The 12,579-nt window shown below is 40.4% G+C and overlaps 1 protein-coding gene across 22 annotated transcripts in view; it reads right to left on the minus strand.

Moving 5' to 3' along the window:
* Positions 1 to 12,579, minus strand: part of PCDH15 (protocadherin related 15) — a 799,343-nt gene that overhangs the window by 240,863 nt on the left and 545,901 nt on the right. For all 22 annotated transcript variants that reach the window (XM_074589898.1, XM_074589897.1, XM_074589896.1 and 19 more), the window contains 2 exons: positions 12,282 to 12,392; positions 8,982 to 9,152 (listed from right to left, as the gene is read on the minus strand). In XM_074589898.1, coding sequence (XP_074445999.1) covers positions 8,982 to 9,152; positions 12,282 to 12,392 — 282 coding nt within the window. The remainder of the gene's footprint in view (positions 1 to 8,981; positions 9,153 to 12,281; positions 12,393 to 12,579) is intronic.

The following is a 12,579-nucleotide window of genomic DNA, read 5'->3' on the forward strand; positions in this document are numbered from 1 at the left end:
ATTTGCTGAGAAAAGAATAATTAGAAACAAATTAAATCTCAAATAATTTCCTGATGCTTGATGCAACTAAATCAACAGCACAGCTCATAAGACTATACAGGCAGAGTAAGCCAAAGGCTTGCAAACGTCTTTTACCATGTTTCAATTAAAGATTCCAAATCTTAGCAAAAATAAGGCACAGGAAAAAAAAGGCATATTGAGACACAACTGCTTCAGAAACTAAGAGCTTCCCAAATTAGCCATGAATATCTGCAGTTTTAAATGTATCATATCTAACCAAGAAAAAAATGATTTGGCAAGACAAACTGGCAATCTAACCTTATTTTTTAGCTTTATGCAGTTTGATTGTCAGTACGGGTGAATTCACCCCCATGCACATTTGACTTTAAGCAGTCAGGCTTACAAGAAAAGGCAAGAAAGAAACCACTTCCATCAGGGATAAGCATTCCTGCTTTTCCGTGAGATTTTACACTTCACACAGGTAAAAGAGGCAGCTCCCTTACACATTGAAAGGTTTTATTAAAGTTGATTTAACAACACATCCTCACTTTCAACTCAGACTAAATTTTTCATTTGCCAAATTATGGCAATGAAATTATGAAGACTGTGTGTTTCAGTGCTATAAAAATCTTAGCCTATGTACTGAAGCTCAGGCTGAACTAGCAAGTTTCTCTCAAACATCAGGGAAAGTTACTTGGTTTTAGTTTGCATGGCACATGCCTAGATAAAATGTCTTCTGTGCTTATGTCTTTCCCACAGAAAAAAAAATACAAATAAGTAAGTAATAAAAACCCCCTAACACTACAAAAAACCCCTCAGAACATTCTGATGATCTTTATTCTTTGATTAATAACTGCCTTTATAATTAAGATGGGGAGATGCTGTTTCCAGAGGTTTCAGACATTACTTGTTTTGCAGCAAGTTTTCTATTAATGCGTCTCTATAAGAAAATTTCCAGGAGATTTTCTGTTTGCAAGGAACTGGGATTCGTACAGTCAGATGGCAAGGAACTGCAATGAAATCACTTTAGAAAGAATTAAGTAGTTGTCACCCTCAAGCCCAGAGGTACTGAAAAGACAGCACATCCTCTGCAATGTTAATTAGCTATCAATAATAAGCACAGAATTGATTTGTACGGAGCTGATTAAACCTGGTTACTTAGGGCAGTGTCCTGCCTTCCCAGCACCTGCCTCACCCACTAATCAAATTACTTCAGTCCTCCACCACACTCCTTTTTTCTTCTTCACTGCAACAAAAGCAGCTTTTCCTGTACTGTAACCTCAGCTCCCTCCTGCAGCATTTCCACTTCTCACACCCAGAGAATAACCCATTTCCTCCACATCCCACACCCTCCCTGCTGCAATACGCGATGGTGCTCAGAAGGTACCATAAAGGGTCAGTTCCCAATTCCCCAAACAATAAATGCAAATAACTGCCAAACAGCAACACACCAGGGAAGGTGGTATGAAAGTTATTTTACTGCAACTGCTACAGTACGTGACCTTGTGATGCTGAGCTAGAACACTGCAAGGGAATGGGAAATGGCTGCGAGAAAAACTGTTGCGATTGCCTCTAGAGTTTCAAAAAGAAATGAAAAGATAAAGTGCAAGTTTTTAAAAGCACCTGTCATTTTTGACGTAACTATCAGTCTGATGCAAAACACACTTTTCACTGCTAACTGCAAACTTCCTGAAGTGACTCTAGATTCCAAGTAAGATGCACTTTCTGTCAAGATATATTGAGGATTTTATTTGAATTTACGGTATAGCCCAATTCTTAATATTAAGATGGTTTATTATGCTTTGCATACATGAAACTCAATGAATTTTTTGTCTCTTGCCATGAGGTATTCAAAACCTTTCTCCTTGGGGGGGGGAGGTGGTGGGGAAGCTTGTTGAAGGGATCAGAAAAGACCTCACTCAGTTTTAAACATAGAATATATAATGACCTAACATTGCAATAAAAAAAAAATAAAAATATTGTAATGCTTGATTTCTGTGGCAGTAGAGCAAAACTGCTCATTTCACCTTACCATCAAAAGTCTGCAGTTTCCATAGTTTCAAAACTATGTGTTACAGGACGCGTGCAGCGCTCTTCAGGGAGGACTTGCTCCCTGACTGATCAAGCAAGGCTTTTACGCAGCAGGATTACAATACCACCTCTTAAAAGTTCAGTTTTCTTCCCCTGAATCCCAACTAATCTAACTAAAGAGGTCCTTCCTGATAATAAAAGCTTGAGGGCTTCTAAAGGCGCTTCCTGCTCTTTGATGTCTTTTTTTACCCCCCCTCAATCACACTGCTCTTTGGAAATATTTATTTTATTTTAGCCTTTCATCTATCAGTCCTCTGCTCAGAACCATCTCCTTGAGTGTATCGTTAACACAGCAGCTGAGCCCAGAGACATTGTAAGGTCCCTGCTGACACAACTCCTAAGGATATCGAGGATAATTAGTACAAAAATAAATACTTTCCATGTAGAAAGATACATCAGTGAGGCATTAATAAGTAATATTTCATAATGCAGCTAGGTGTTTAAAGCATTGAATCTTGAATTAGCACAAAGAAAGCCTTGTAGGTGTCATGGAGTACATTAGCGTTCATGTGGACTGATAATTACCCTGCGGAACCCGATAATGACTCAGTTTGTTGCAAAACTAGTCCAGTAACTGACTAAATAAACCTAGTCTATATTTTGCTGTTAATTGGCTTTCCTTCTTTGCATGATGATGGAAAAAATTGAGTATAGGAATGGACAAAAATTCCTAAAGTAAGCATGACAGGTATAGACTGAAGAGGAAAGAAGGAGGAGAAATTACCTCTCCAATGTTATGAGATGGTTCATGAGGTTCTATCTTTTTTACTCCATTTGATGACGTGCACATATTAATAAATGCTAACTTACTGAGGTCTTCCTGAGACAATGAAAAAAAAAAAAATTACTTACCAGATTTGATCAGACACAGAAATATTAAGGCAAATCATAGAATCATTTAGGTTGGAAAAGACACTTGGGATCATCGAGTCCAACCATCAACCCCACTCTACAGAGTTCTCCCACAACGCCACATCTAAACGAGTCTTAAACACATTCAGGGATGGTGACTCCACCACCTCCCTGGGCAGCCTATTCCAGTGTCTGACCACTCTTTCTGGGAAGAATTTTTTCCTAATGTCCAGTCTAAACCTACCCTGTTGCAGCTGGAAGCCATTCTCTCTTGTTCTATCGCTAATTACCTGTGAGAAGAGATCAACACCAACCTCTCTACAATGTCCTTTCAAGTAGTTGTAGAGAGTGATGAGGTCTCCCCTCAGCCTCCTCTTCCTCAAACTAAACAGTCCCAGCTCCTTCAGTCGCTCCTCATAAGATTTATTCTGCAGGCCCTTCACCAGCTTTGTTGCCCTCCTCTGTGCTCGCTCCAGCACCTCGATATCTCTCTCGTATTGAGGTGCCCAGAACTGGACACAATACTCAAGGTGTGGCCTTACCAGTGCTGAGTACAGGGGGACAATACAAAACTATGTAACAAAAAACCATCCCCAAACCAACCAAAACCTAACAAACACCACAGGTTTTCTCAGAAGCGGAAATTTAGCTAACAACAATAAATTCATTCCTAGAGAGAAAGTAGAACAGCGACAGTTAGGGAAAAAACACACAGAGGTATATGGACCAATTAACAGACACAGGGAGTTCATATGTGTACCCTTTCATCTCGCACAGACACCTCTCTCCTTTTTGTTACAAGGCAATATATTTGGCTTGTGGAACTTGAATTTTGAAAGGTTTATGCTAGCTCATTGTAAGACATCACTGAAGCCACACTTTGCATTTCCCTAAGGGAAATGCAAAAAATCTGCACACGTATTATGAGACAGAAATTCAGACAATGATTTTAAATGCTCTCTTATCGTGGGCTTTGGTGTCTTCTCTGAAAGATAATACTTTTTGCAATGATTATTAGAGGACTCAAAACTCAGTAGATTTACTTCTTTTCCCTCCTAGCCTGGAACTTGTAAAGCAGCTTACTCCATCACTGTCACAGCCACTGAACCAGACTCAACAGGTAGCACTTTGCAAGCAAAGTACTGCCCAGGGAAGCAATACATAATCTAAGGTGTGGGTTATGGGCTGATAACTTAGCTCTGTGTCCAGGCTTCAGCAGCGGCGAGGCACTAGCCCTCACTCACCACTCACCTACCAAAGGATTAAGCATCCAGAAGAGCTAATGTGCTATAAAAACATCCAAAGTTTGCTCACTGTGAGTTTCTGCCTCCTCTGACAAAGTTGCAAGAGCACCTCACCAACATTCAGTATCAGAGACATTGATGTTTATATGACCTTAGCTATGATCATAGACCTAATGAGGCCATCGTAGCAATTAATTACAGTAGCTCATTGCTGGCACTGCAGAAGTGACACCTGCAAAACCAGGCAACCATCGATGAAGAACATCACACCTTGTGGCAAAGCTCAGTTGGTCACAGCACCCAGCTGACCCAGAAGGTTCTCTCACAACATTTCATTCTACATGCACACCCAGAGAGGACCATCAGATAACCTTTGGCTCCACTTGGAAAATCTACAGCTTTGGGAGAATTTACACTGTCTGTGCAAACGGCAGAAATGCAGAACAGGTTTTTACAAGTGTATAAACAGTAATTATACAGCCCTCTGGCCTGCCTGGAGCAGATTTAATAATATTATTAATACTGCCATGAGTCAGACCAACTCTCAGAAGGCATAGTGTAAACCTTGATACTGTTCTTCAGGAAAATAAATTGCTTCGCTTCCATCTCCACCAGCCAAAGCCCATAAACAAAGTACATGGATTCTTCACTGCCAGTGTAATCCAACTGCTTTAGAGCATCTAAGAGAAAGAAACTTGGAAAGGAAATACGATTTTTACCTCAGTAAATTAATAGGTAAAGACCAACTAAAAAGCACAGAATCACAGAATGGTTTAAAGATCATCCCGTTCCAACTCCCCTGCCCTGGGCAGGGACACCTCCCACTAGACCAGGCTCCTCAAAGCCCCATCCAGCCTGGCCTCAAACACCTCCAGGGATGGGGCAGCCACAGCTTCTCTGGACAACCTGGGCCAGTGCATCACCAACCTCACAGTAAAGAATTTCTCCCTGATATCTAATCTAAATCTCCCCTCTCTCAGTTTAAAACCATTATGCCTCGTCCTATCACTACACTCCCTGACAAAGAGTCCCTCCCCATCTTTCCTGTAGGCTGCCTTTAGGTACTGGAAGGGGCTATAAGGTCTCCATGGAGCCTTCTCCAGGCTGAACAGCCCCAACTCTCTCAGCCTGTCCTCACAGCAGAGGGGCTCCAGCCCTCAGAGCGTCTTTGTGGCCTCCTCTGGACTCACTCCAACAGGTCCATGTCTGTCTTTATGTTGGGGGCCCCAGAGCTGGACACAGGACTCCAGGTGGGGTCTCACCAGAGGGGAGGAGTGGGGCAGAATCACCTCCCCCACCCCGTTGGCTACGCTGCTTTTGATGCAGCCCAGAATGCAGTTGGCTTTCTGGGCTGCAACTGCGCATTGTTGGCTCATGTTGAGCTTCTCATTCACCAATACCCCCAAGTCCTTCTCCTGAGGGCTGCTCTCAAGCCATTCTCTGCCCAGCCTGTATTAGTGCTTGGATGCAGGACTGTGCAGTTGTCCTTGCTGAACTTCATGAGGTTCGCACAGGTCCACCTCTCAAGCCTGTCCCAGTGGATACCCTCTGGATGGTATCCTTTTCCCACCAGTTTGCAACTGCACCACACAGCTTGGTGTCGTCGGCAAACTTGCTGAGGGTGCACTCAATCCCACTGTCCATGTCACCAACAAAGATCTTAAACAGCACCGGTTCCATTACCAACCCCCGAGGAACAGCACTCATCACTGGTCTCTGCAAGATAAGTAATCACGCAAGACTGAAAAAAAATATGTTATTCTTAACAGTTACATTAAACTCTTTACTTTAGGGGTCAGCTGAGTAGGCATCTTGCCCTATAACGCAGGACTACTTTTTCAAGCTACTGCTTCTGAACAATTCATACTTGAAGGCTCTTTGTTCCAGATTCATTAATATTCCTTCTCATATTCATTGAAAAATTAAGAAGCAAATAAAAAATTGACAACGTTGGACTAAAAACAGTCCTTTAGCCTATGTAGTAGGCTACATAATCATAGACTATGATTAAAAAACTTCAAACAGCATTCTGTTGTATTTTCTACACCCACTGGAAGATTCAACATCTACAGTACAGTAAAGATTAATTTAAAAAAATAAAACAACCCATCCAAGAAACTTCAGATAAATCATTCTGAGGAGTATATTGGTCACTATCAGCTTCTATATAACCTGACAATGTAGTTATAGCCTTACAGCATTACAGACTCAGACGGGTCTTGTCTACGTGGTGCAACACAACAGTTTCACATCACGCAGAAATCTCCAACCTCTCTCTGAAAGCGGTCCCCCTGCCCCGTCTGTTTTGCCGGATCACAGCACCACCTGAGTTCACTGCTCAGGCTAGTCCAGACAGCTCAGGCTTCTCTATGTTTTATTATTCTGCTGTTTGCATGAAAAATGTAATACATATGTCTCCTAGCTGAACCTTTTTAGGTACCATTCGTACTTTCTACATTAATTATAATTTAGAAGTCAAGTAAATATTTGAGGTACCCAAGGTAAACTTTGAGTTCAAACATCCTTCTTCCACTTATGTTTATCAAAACAGCTGCAGTGCTACAAACAGATAAACAGCAAATAGCTGGTAGTTCATCAACAGAACAGGTTTCTCATTTCACAGATCAGATTTCTCAAGGTGCAGGTTTGACGCAAAAAAGCCAAAAACCAAACAAAAAAAGCTGACACCTGAACAGATTGTAGCTTATGAAATTGGAAGAATACATTTTGCACCTCAGACTGATTTGCAGTCAGATTTTTCCTAGCCTAGACACCCTCCTTGGCAGACACCGCTTTGTCTTCCAGTGCAGTGTATATGCCTGACCAAGGGCAGGAGCGGCGACTGAGCTGGATTCCTTCCACCTGTGAGAGCTGTATCAGGAAAATCATATGACTCCCATTACACCTTAGGATAACCAGACAAAAACCAAGGTAATGACCAAACACTGGTTATTCATAATTTCTGCCTCACCTGCCTTTGTACAGGGAACTCTATCAGATCTGTGCAGATAAAATGGAGTCATTCTGTCATCCTCCTCAGTTTGGGTATCCCAGTAACGCTGATGAGGTCACAAACTCAGACGGACAATAACTTGTGGTTGCCCAGTTACCTTAAAATGACACTAAGCCCAAGCCAAATTTATGTAAGATTTAAAGTAAATGGCCTTATTCACAAAGTTCAAAACAGGTATCACAAAGGGTTATCAAATACCAAAGGTGTAAAAGGTGGGAGGGGTGTGTGCGTGTTAATCCATGTAATAATGTTATATATGGAACATCTTTTCCCTTCCATCTCACAATTAATTTGCTGTTGTCACAAGCTGAATATCAAGGCTCAAGTCTTGGTACACCTTACAAATCAGGCTGCAGTTGTTAGGAAGAGATCCTCTGGTAGAGAGAAATCGCCTCCATTGGAGGTGCATGAGCCCTTTAAGACCCTATCTTCTCCCAGAAGTTTGCCAAGGGGTCCAGACTTACGCTACCTCCCTGAAATTTGTTCTAGCTCTCCCTTATCCAGAAGGCACACTAATCACGCATCTTGATTACAATAAGCCTCATGTCACCTCCTTGAGATTGTACTGGTTATTAAACCAGAGCCTGTATTGTTAACGTGTGCAGAACCAATTGATCAACTGCCATATATTAGACTCAATTGTAGCTGCTCCTGAAATGGATAAAACAACTGCGAAAGACTTTGAAACTTGCTAAGGGTATCATCTGAATCAACCAAGCAGGGTGGCAGCAGTGCTTGTTGACCCAGCTCAAGTGTATTTGCAGTAGACACCGTAAAATGTGGGTTGGCAAAAGACTATGAGGCACAGGATGAGAAGATGGATAAAGCAAGGAATAGCAGGAACCTCCACACTTACAACCTCAACCTCTCCCATCTCCTTGTTGGAGGAAGCAGGACAGAGAGTGTGTCCTGCAATGAACAAGGGAAATCATGATCTTAATGTCAATACTCAACCTTATCTTAATGTCATCTTAATGTCAGCGTCAATCGGGTGGGGTAATACCCTGTGATTCAATTGGTTCTTCCTTTTCATATTCTTAAATACAGGAATCAAAGGTCATACATCAGTATCAATTAAGAAATTCATTTTTCTGTCTCAGCCACCAGAGATGCACATCTGCATTATACCAAGCAGCAGTTCTTCTGCAAGGAAGGGGAGCTGGCACCATCTTGCATCAAGAAATGATAAAGCTCTCACCTCCTCCTCCTATGATTCGTTGCGCACATTCCAGTGCAAAATGAGCCTTACGCTGACCTTTATCCCTATCCTAAAAGATGTATTAACCAACACACTTAGTACAAGACCTACATGGGATAAACACACGCTACTCTTCAGTGCCTCTTGATTGAAACCAGGTAACAGCAACACATAATCTTTTCAGGGAGTAGTGACTAATGCTTCCTCTTCCAAAAATCTTTCTCCTAAGGTCTGTAATAATACTGAGTAGAATAACACGTCAAGACCCTTCTCAAAAGTGCTTCTTCAGGATATTTCAAGAGCAAAACATGGACGGATCAGGAAAAGCAACTACACAATTTACAGTATTTCATCAAGACTCAGCCCTTGTAGTGAACGAGCAGTTTGCCATTGCATCTAAGCTAGAATTTCACCATCTATTCCTACGTATATCTTACCTTGGCTTTCTTTTGATTAGGACATAAAATGTGGCATAAAGCCTATGTGACCTTTCTAGCTACAGTTCTCAATTGTGTCTGCAGAAAGAAGATAACAGTTGCTTGCAAAACAAACATAAAACTCGCAAAAAATCAACAGGACTTACAGGATCAGTTAGTTCTGGCAAGCTCGCTTGGTAGGTGAGAGGTCTACAGTCACGAGTATTATTCACCAAGACACAAGGAAGAAACATCGGTCCCAAATCGTCTCCATCAAGCACGTCTACTGTCAGGGTGGTTGTACTTGTCCTTCGCTCATTAAGATTTTGGGCTCGGTCCTGTGGAGCAAATGAGTTACATTTGGTGAGACTTTCTGAATTCAGAATCTACAAAAAAATTAAAGTTAAAAGCAAAACGTACAAGAACCATAATTATCCAGGTTCTAGGAAATATTTAATTACAGAAAATTCAGCATCAGCGCTACCGCCTTTGATTTCATAAAGGCTCAGAAATACAATTAAGAGGAAAAATTTACCTCTTGAATTAACAAATACCGTGAGACATTTATCACTCAGAAATAATACCATTTTGAGAAATTAATTCTCAGGAAATGTGTGAAATGAAGATACGTCTTGTTAAATCTATAAAAATGCAGCCTATTTGTATAAGATAAAAAGTCCTTTGTGCCTTACATATCATCTGAAATACACTCTTACACTGCCTTGTGTAGTTCTAACAAATCCTACCTATAAGTAAAAGGACTTTCACTTACAGAAATGGAAAGCATAAGCAGTAATAACTTTTTTTCTAGTTGCTACTGGAAAGGCCCTGGACTGTAATGCTCAATCCACTTCCGCATGCTACAATTTAAGAAACATTTAGCACTTCCCTTTCCCCCAAAAAAACCAAACAGCCAGAGGACAGCAATGAGATTGATCCAAGATCTCCAAACTGTACTCCATGTGGAAAGCTGATTTGTCTAGAGAGTGAGTTACACTGCTCATGTTTTAAAAGGTTGAAGAACACTTCTGTCCACAACAAAGCAGCTACAATGCTGCACCCCAAAAAAGTCTCCATGCTACATGACAGGTTCTTCTCAATGTATCATGGCTTTGCTTTTTACCTTTTTTTTTTTTTTTTTTTTAAATCTTCGGGTAGACAAGACACCATTGACTATTGCAATTTCATTATTGTCTACGTTTTTTCATTCCAGATGTTACAGAATAAAGCTGCACCTTCCTGAATCATGGGATCCACCCAGATTATTTTTATACACTGAAAAACGTACACACTAGCAACAGTTCACCTTTTCTTTCTTCTTTTGTTATCATAGTGAAGAAACACCATGACTATCCAAAATTTTTGTAAAAAAACAGTCAAAAATATATCTGTTTTCACAGAGGAACTGCTGTGATAGCTTTTCCTTACAAAAATAACATCTTGTGGAGGGAATATGGGCCACTACCTAAGTCTTGCCCTCCCATCCTAGGATAACATCGACAGAAAAGAAAAAAGCCATTATTTTTTTAGAAGTATTTATCCTGTTTAATATCATCATAATGTGTAAGAAGAATAGGTCACTGCTCTAAACAAGACTGGATACATATTTTTTTTCCCTACTTTGCAGTCTACTCAGTTCTGGGAACCGCTTTACGTTTACAGTTACTACATATGGGAATTTCTGAATTCAGCTTTCTTCGTGGTCAATGATGAAAAACAATACCAGCTGCAAGAAGCAGCCTTCATCGTCAACTATTCTTTTTTACATTCCCCCAACATGTGCCTTTGAGTAATATCGGACCAAGGCACAGATACAGAGTAATAAATTTCAGGTAGTACCTTCAGGATGCAAGAAAAATAAATGATCACTGCTAATGTAATCAGTGGAACAGAAGTATGAATGCACAGTACGTACAACAGAGAATTAAATGCAGCCTGCAATATTTTGTAAAAAAAAATAATATAAAAGATACATAAAGCAAACTCCTAAAAAAGATCATCATCAAGATTTAGTTTCTCACCTGTGATCACTCAAAACTTCAGTGAGCTCAGTTACCATTTGGGTATGTTTGCCAAAACATACGGCCTAGCCAGACAGTTCAATCACGCACATTGCCCCATTACATATAAATATGATACAGAAGCTATCAGCACAGCTCTAGTCCCAAACCTAGTACCACAAAAGTGACAATTTACTGTGTAAGGATGTATATTGGAAGGAATGGACAAATTAATATGAGATTGCTTTATATTACTGCCGCTGTGCATTCCAAGCCGTGCCTTCATCAGTTGTTCCTGCAGCATGACAGGCTTCCCCCCTCACGCGAGGTGTTTGCGCTACTATACACCACGCCTGTCTCTTGAAAAACATGACCTGCACAGCTACCCCGGATATTTTTCTAGGAGTGCAGTGTCTAATGAAACTCACAGCTCTGACATCAAAGGAAAAGAGCTGTGAATATGCAGTGGTGATTTGTGGAATAAATTATTGATAAAACAACGAGCCAAGTCAGTTCTGAGCCTTCCCGTATTCCTGTTCAAGAGATCAGCAAGTTATGTTACCCAGGTAAAATGACTTGTTCTACCAGCCATAGCTGTGTGGGCCAGAAAGCATCTCTAGATACATCGAAGCGCAAAAAGCATGGAGACACCCCTGGAGCCTATCTTCTACTCGGGAAATGCTGAACATGCCACAAAATATGTAGGAAAGTAGACTGTAAAATGTATTTACAATTTGGCATCAGAAAGATGACAGTAATATAAACGCATGAATTGAGGAGCAAGCTATCTTAAAGTTGCTTCAGAGCATTCTCGTTTTCCCACAAATGAAGTAGTATCACAACAGAGGTAAACAGCAGAGGAAGAGATTTAATTTCAGGTATTATCAGAAGGACAAAAAGGGAAAAAAAGCTTTGACAGCCTTCAAGGGCGCCAAAAATCTTCTCTGATGACAGATACATTAGATACAGTTTAAACATCACTTTTCTTCTCAGTATGCATTATCCACTGCCTGCCACTCTGTAAAAACCTCTACATACGCTTGCAATATGACTTGAATGAAGCATTACACCTCTTTATAGAAAAATGCATTTCAAACCTGAAGGATACAACTAAATTGTATCCATTAAACTCATTTGAGATCAAATTAGCATCACTAGATTTGTTAGAAAATGAACACTTAGTGACACTAGAATGCACTTTTCTGCATGAGCTGTACCTCAAATTTGCAACTTGTTCCTTGTGCCAAAAAGGTTGTCTTGTTACACACACTGAACAGGCTTTTTTTAACCAGTAATAATATGCGTAAGCTTTCAACGACCAAGACAGAGCTTAAATAAGATCTTCAAGAGAAGAGTGTTATCAGACCTGGTATTTCAACGACTTCCTTTCCTTGGAAAAATTTAAATCTGCAAACAAAAACCCCACCTCAAACAGTCGTATAAATGGCCTAAGAGATCTATACTTACATTTGCTTGAACAATGACAAAATAACGTGTCTTTTCTTCATAATTTAGTCTTTCCCGTAGAACTACTGCTCCGGACAAAGTGAGCGGAATATCAAAGGTCCTGTTTGAAGTCTGCAGAAGTTAAAATAGCACAACAAAATTGAACATGCTTCCAAGTTAAATGTTTCAAACAAGCCACAATGAGATGATCTATTGGATGGCATATCAAAATTGCATGTGCTTGCCAGATTAGAGATTTTAAACAGTTTTCTGTATTTTATTTTAAACAGTTTTCTCCCTACACAATTTACTCTTTAAG

The sequence above is a fragment of the Larus michahellis genome, chromosome 6 (genome assembly GCF_964199755.1).
Source record: "Larus michahellis chromosome 6, bLarMic1.1, whole genome shotgun sequence".
Taxonomy (NCBI): domain Eukaryota; kingdom Metazoa; phylum Chordata; class Aves; order Charadriiformes; family Laridae; genus Larus; species Larus michahellis.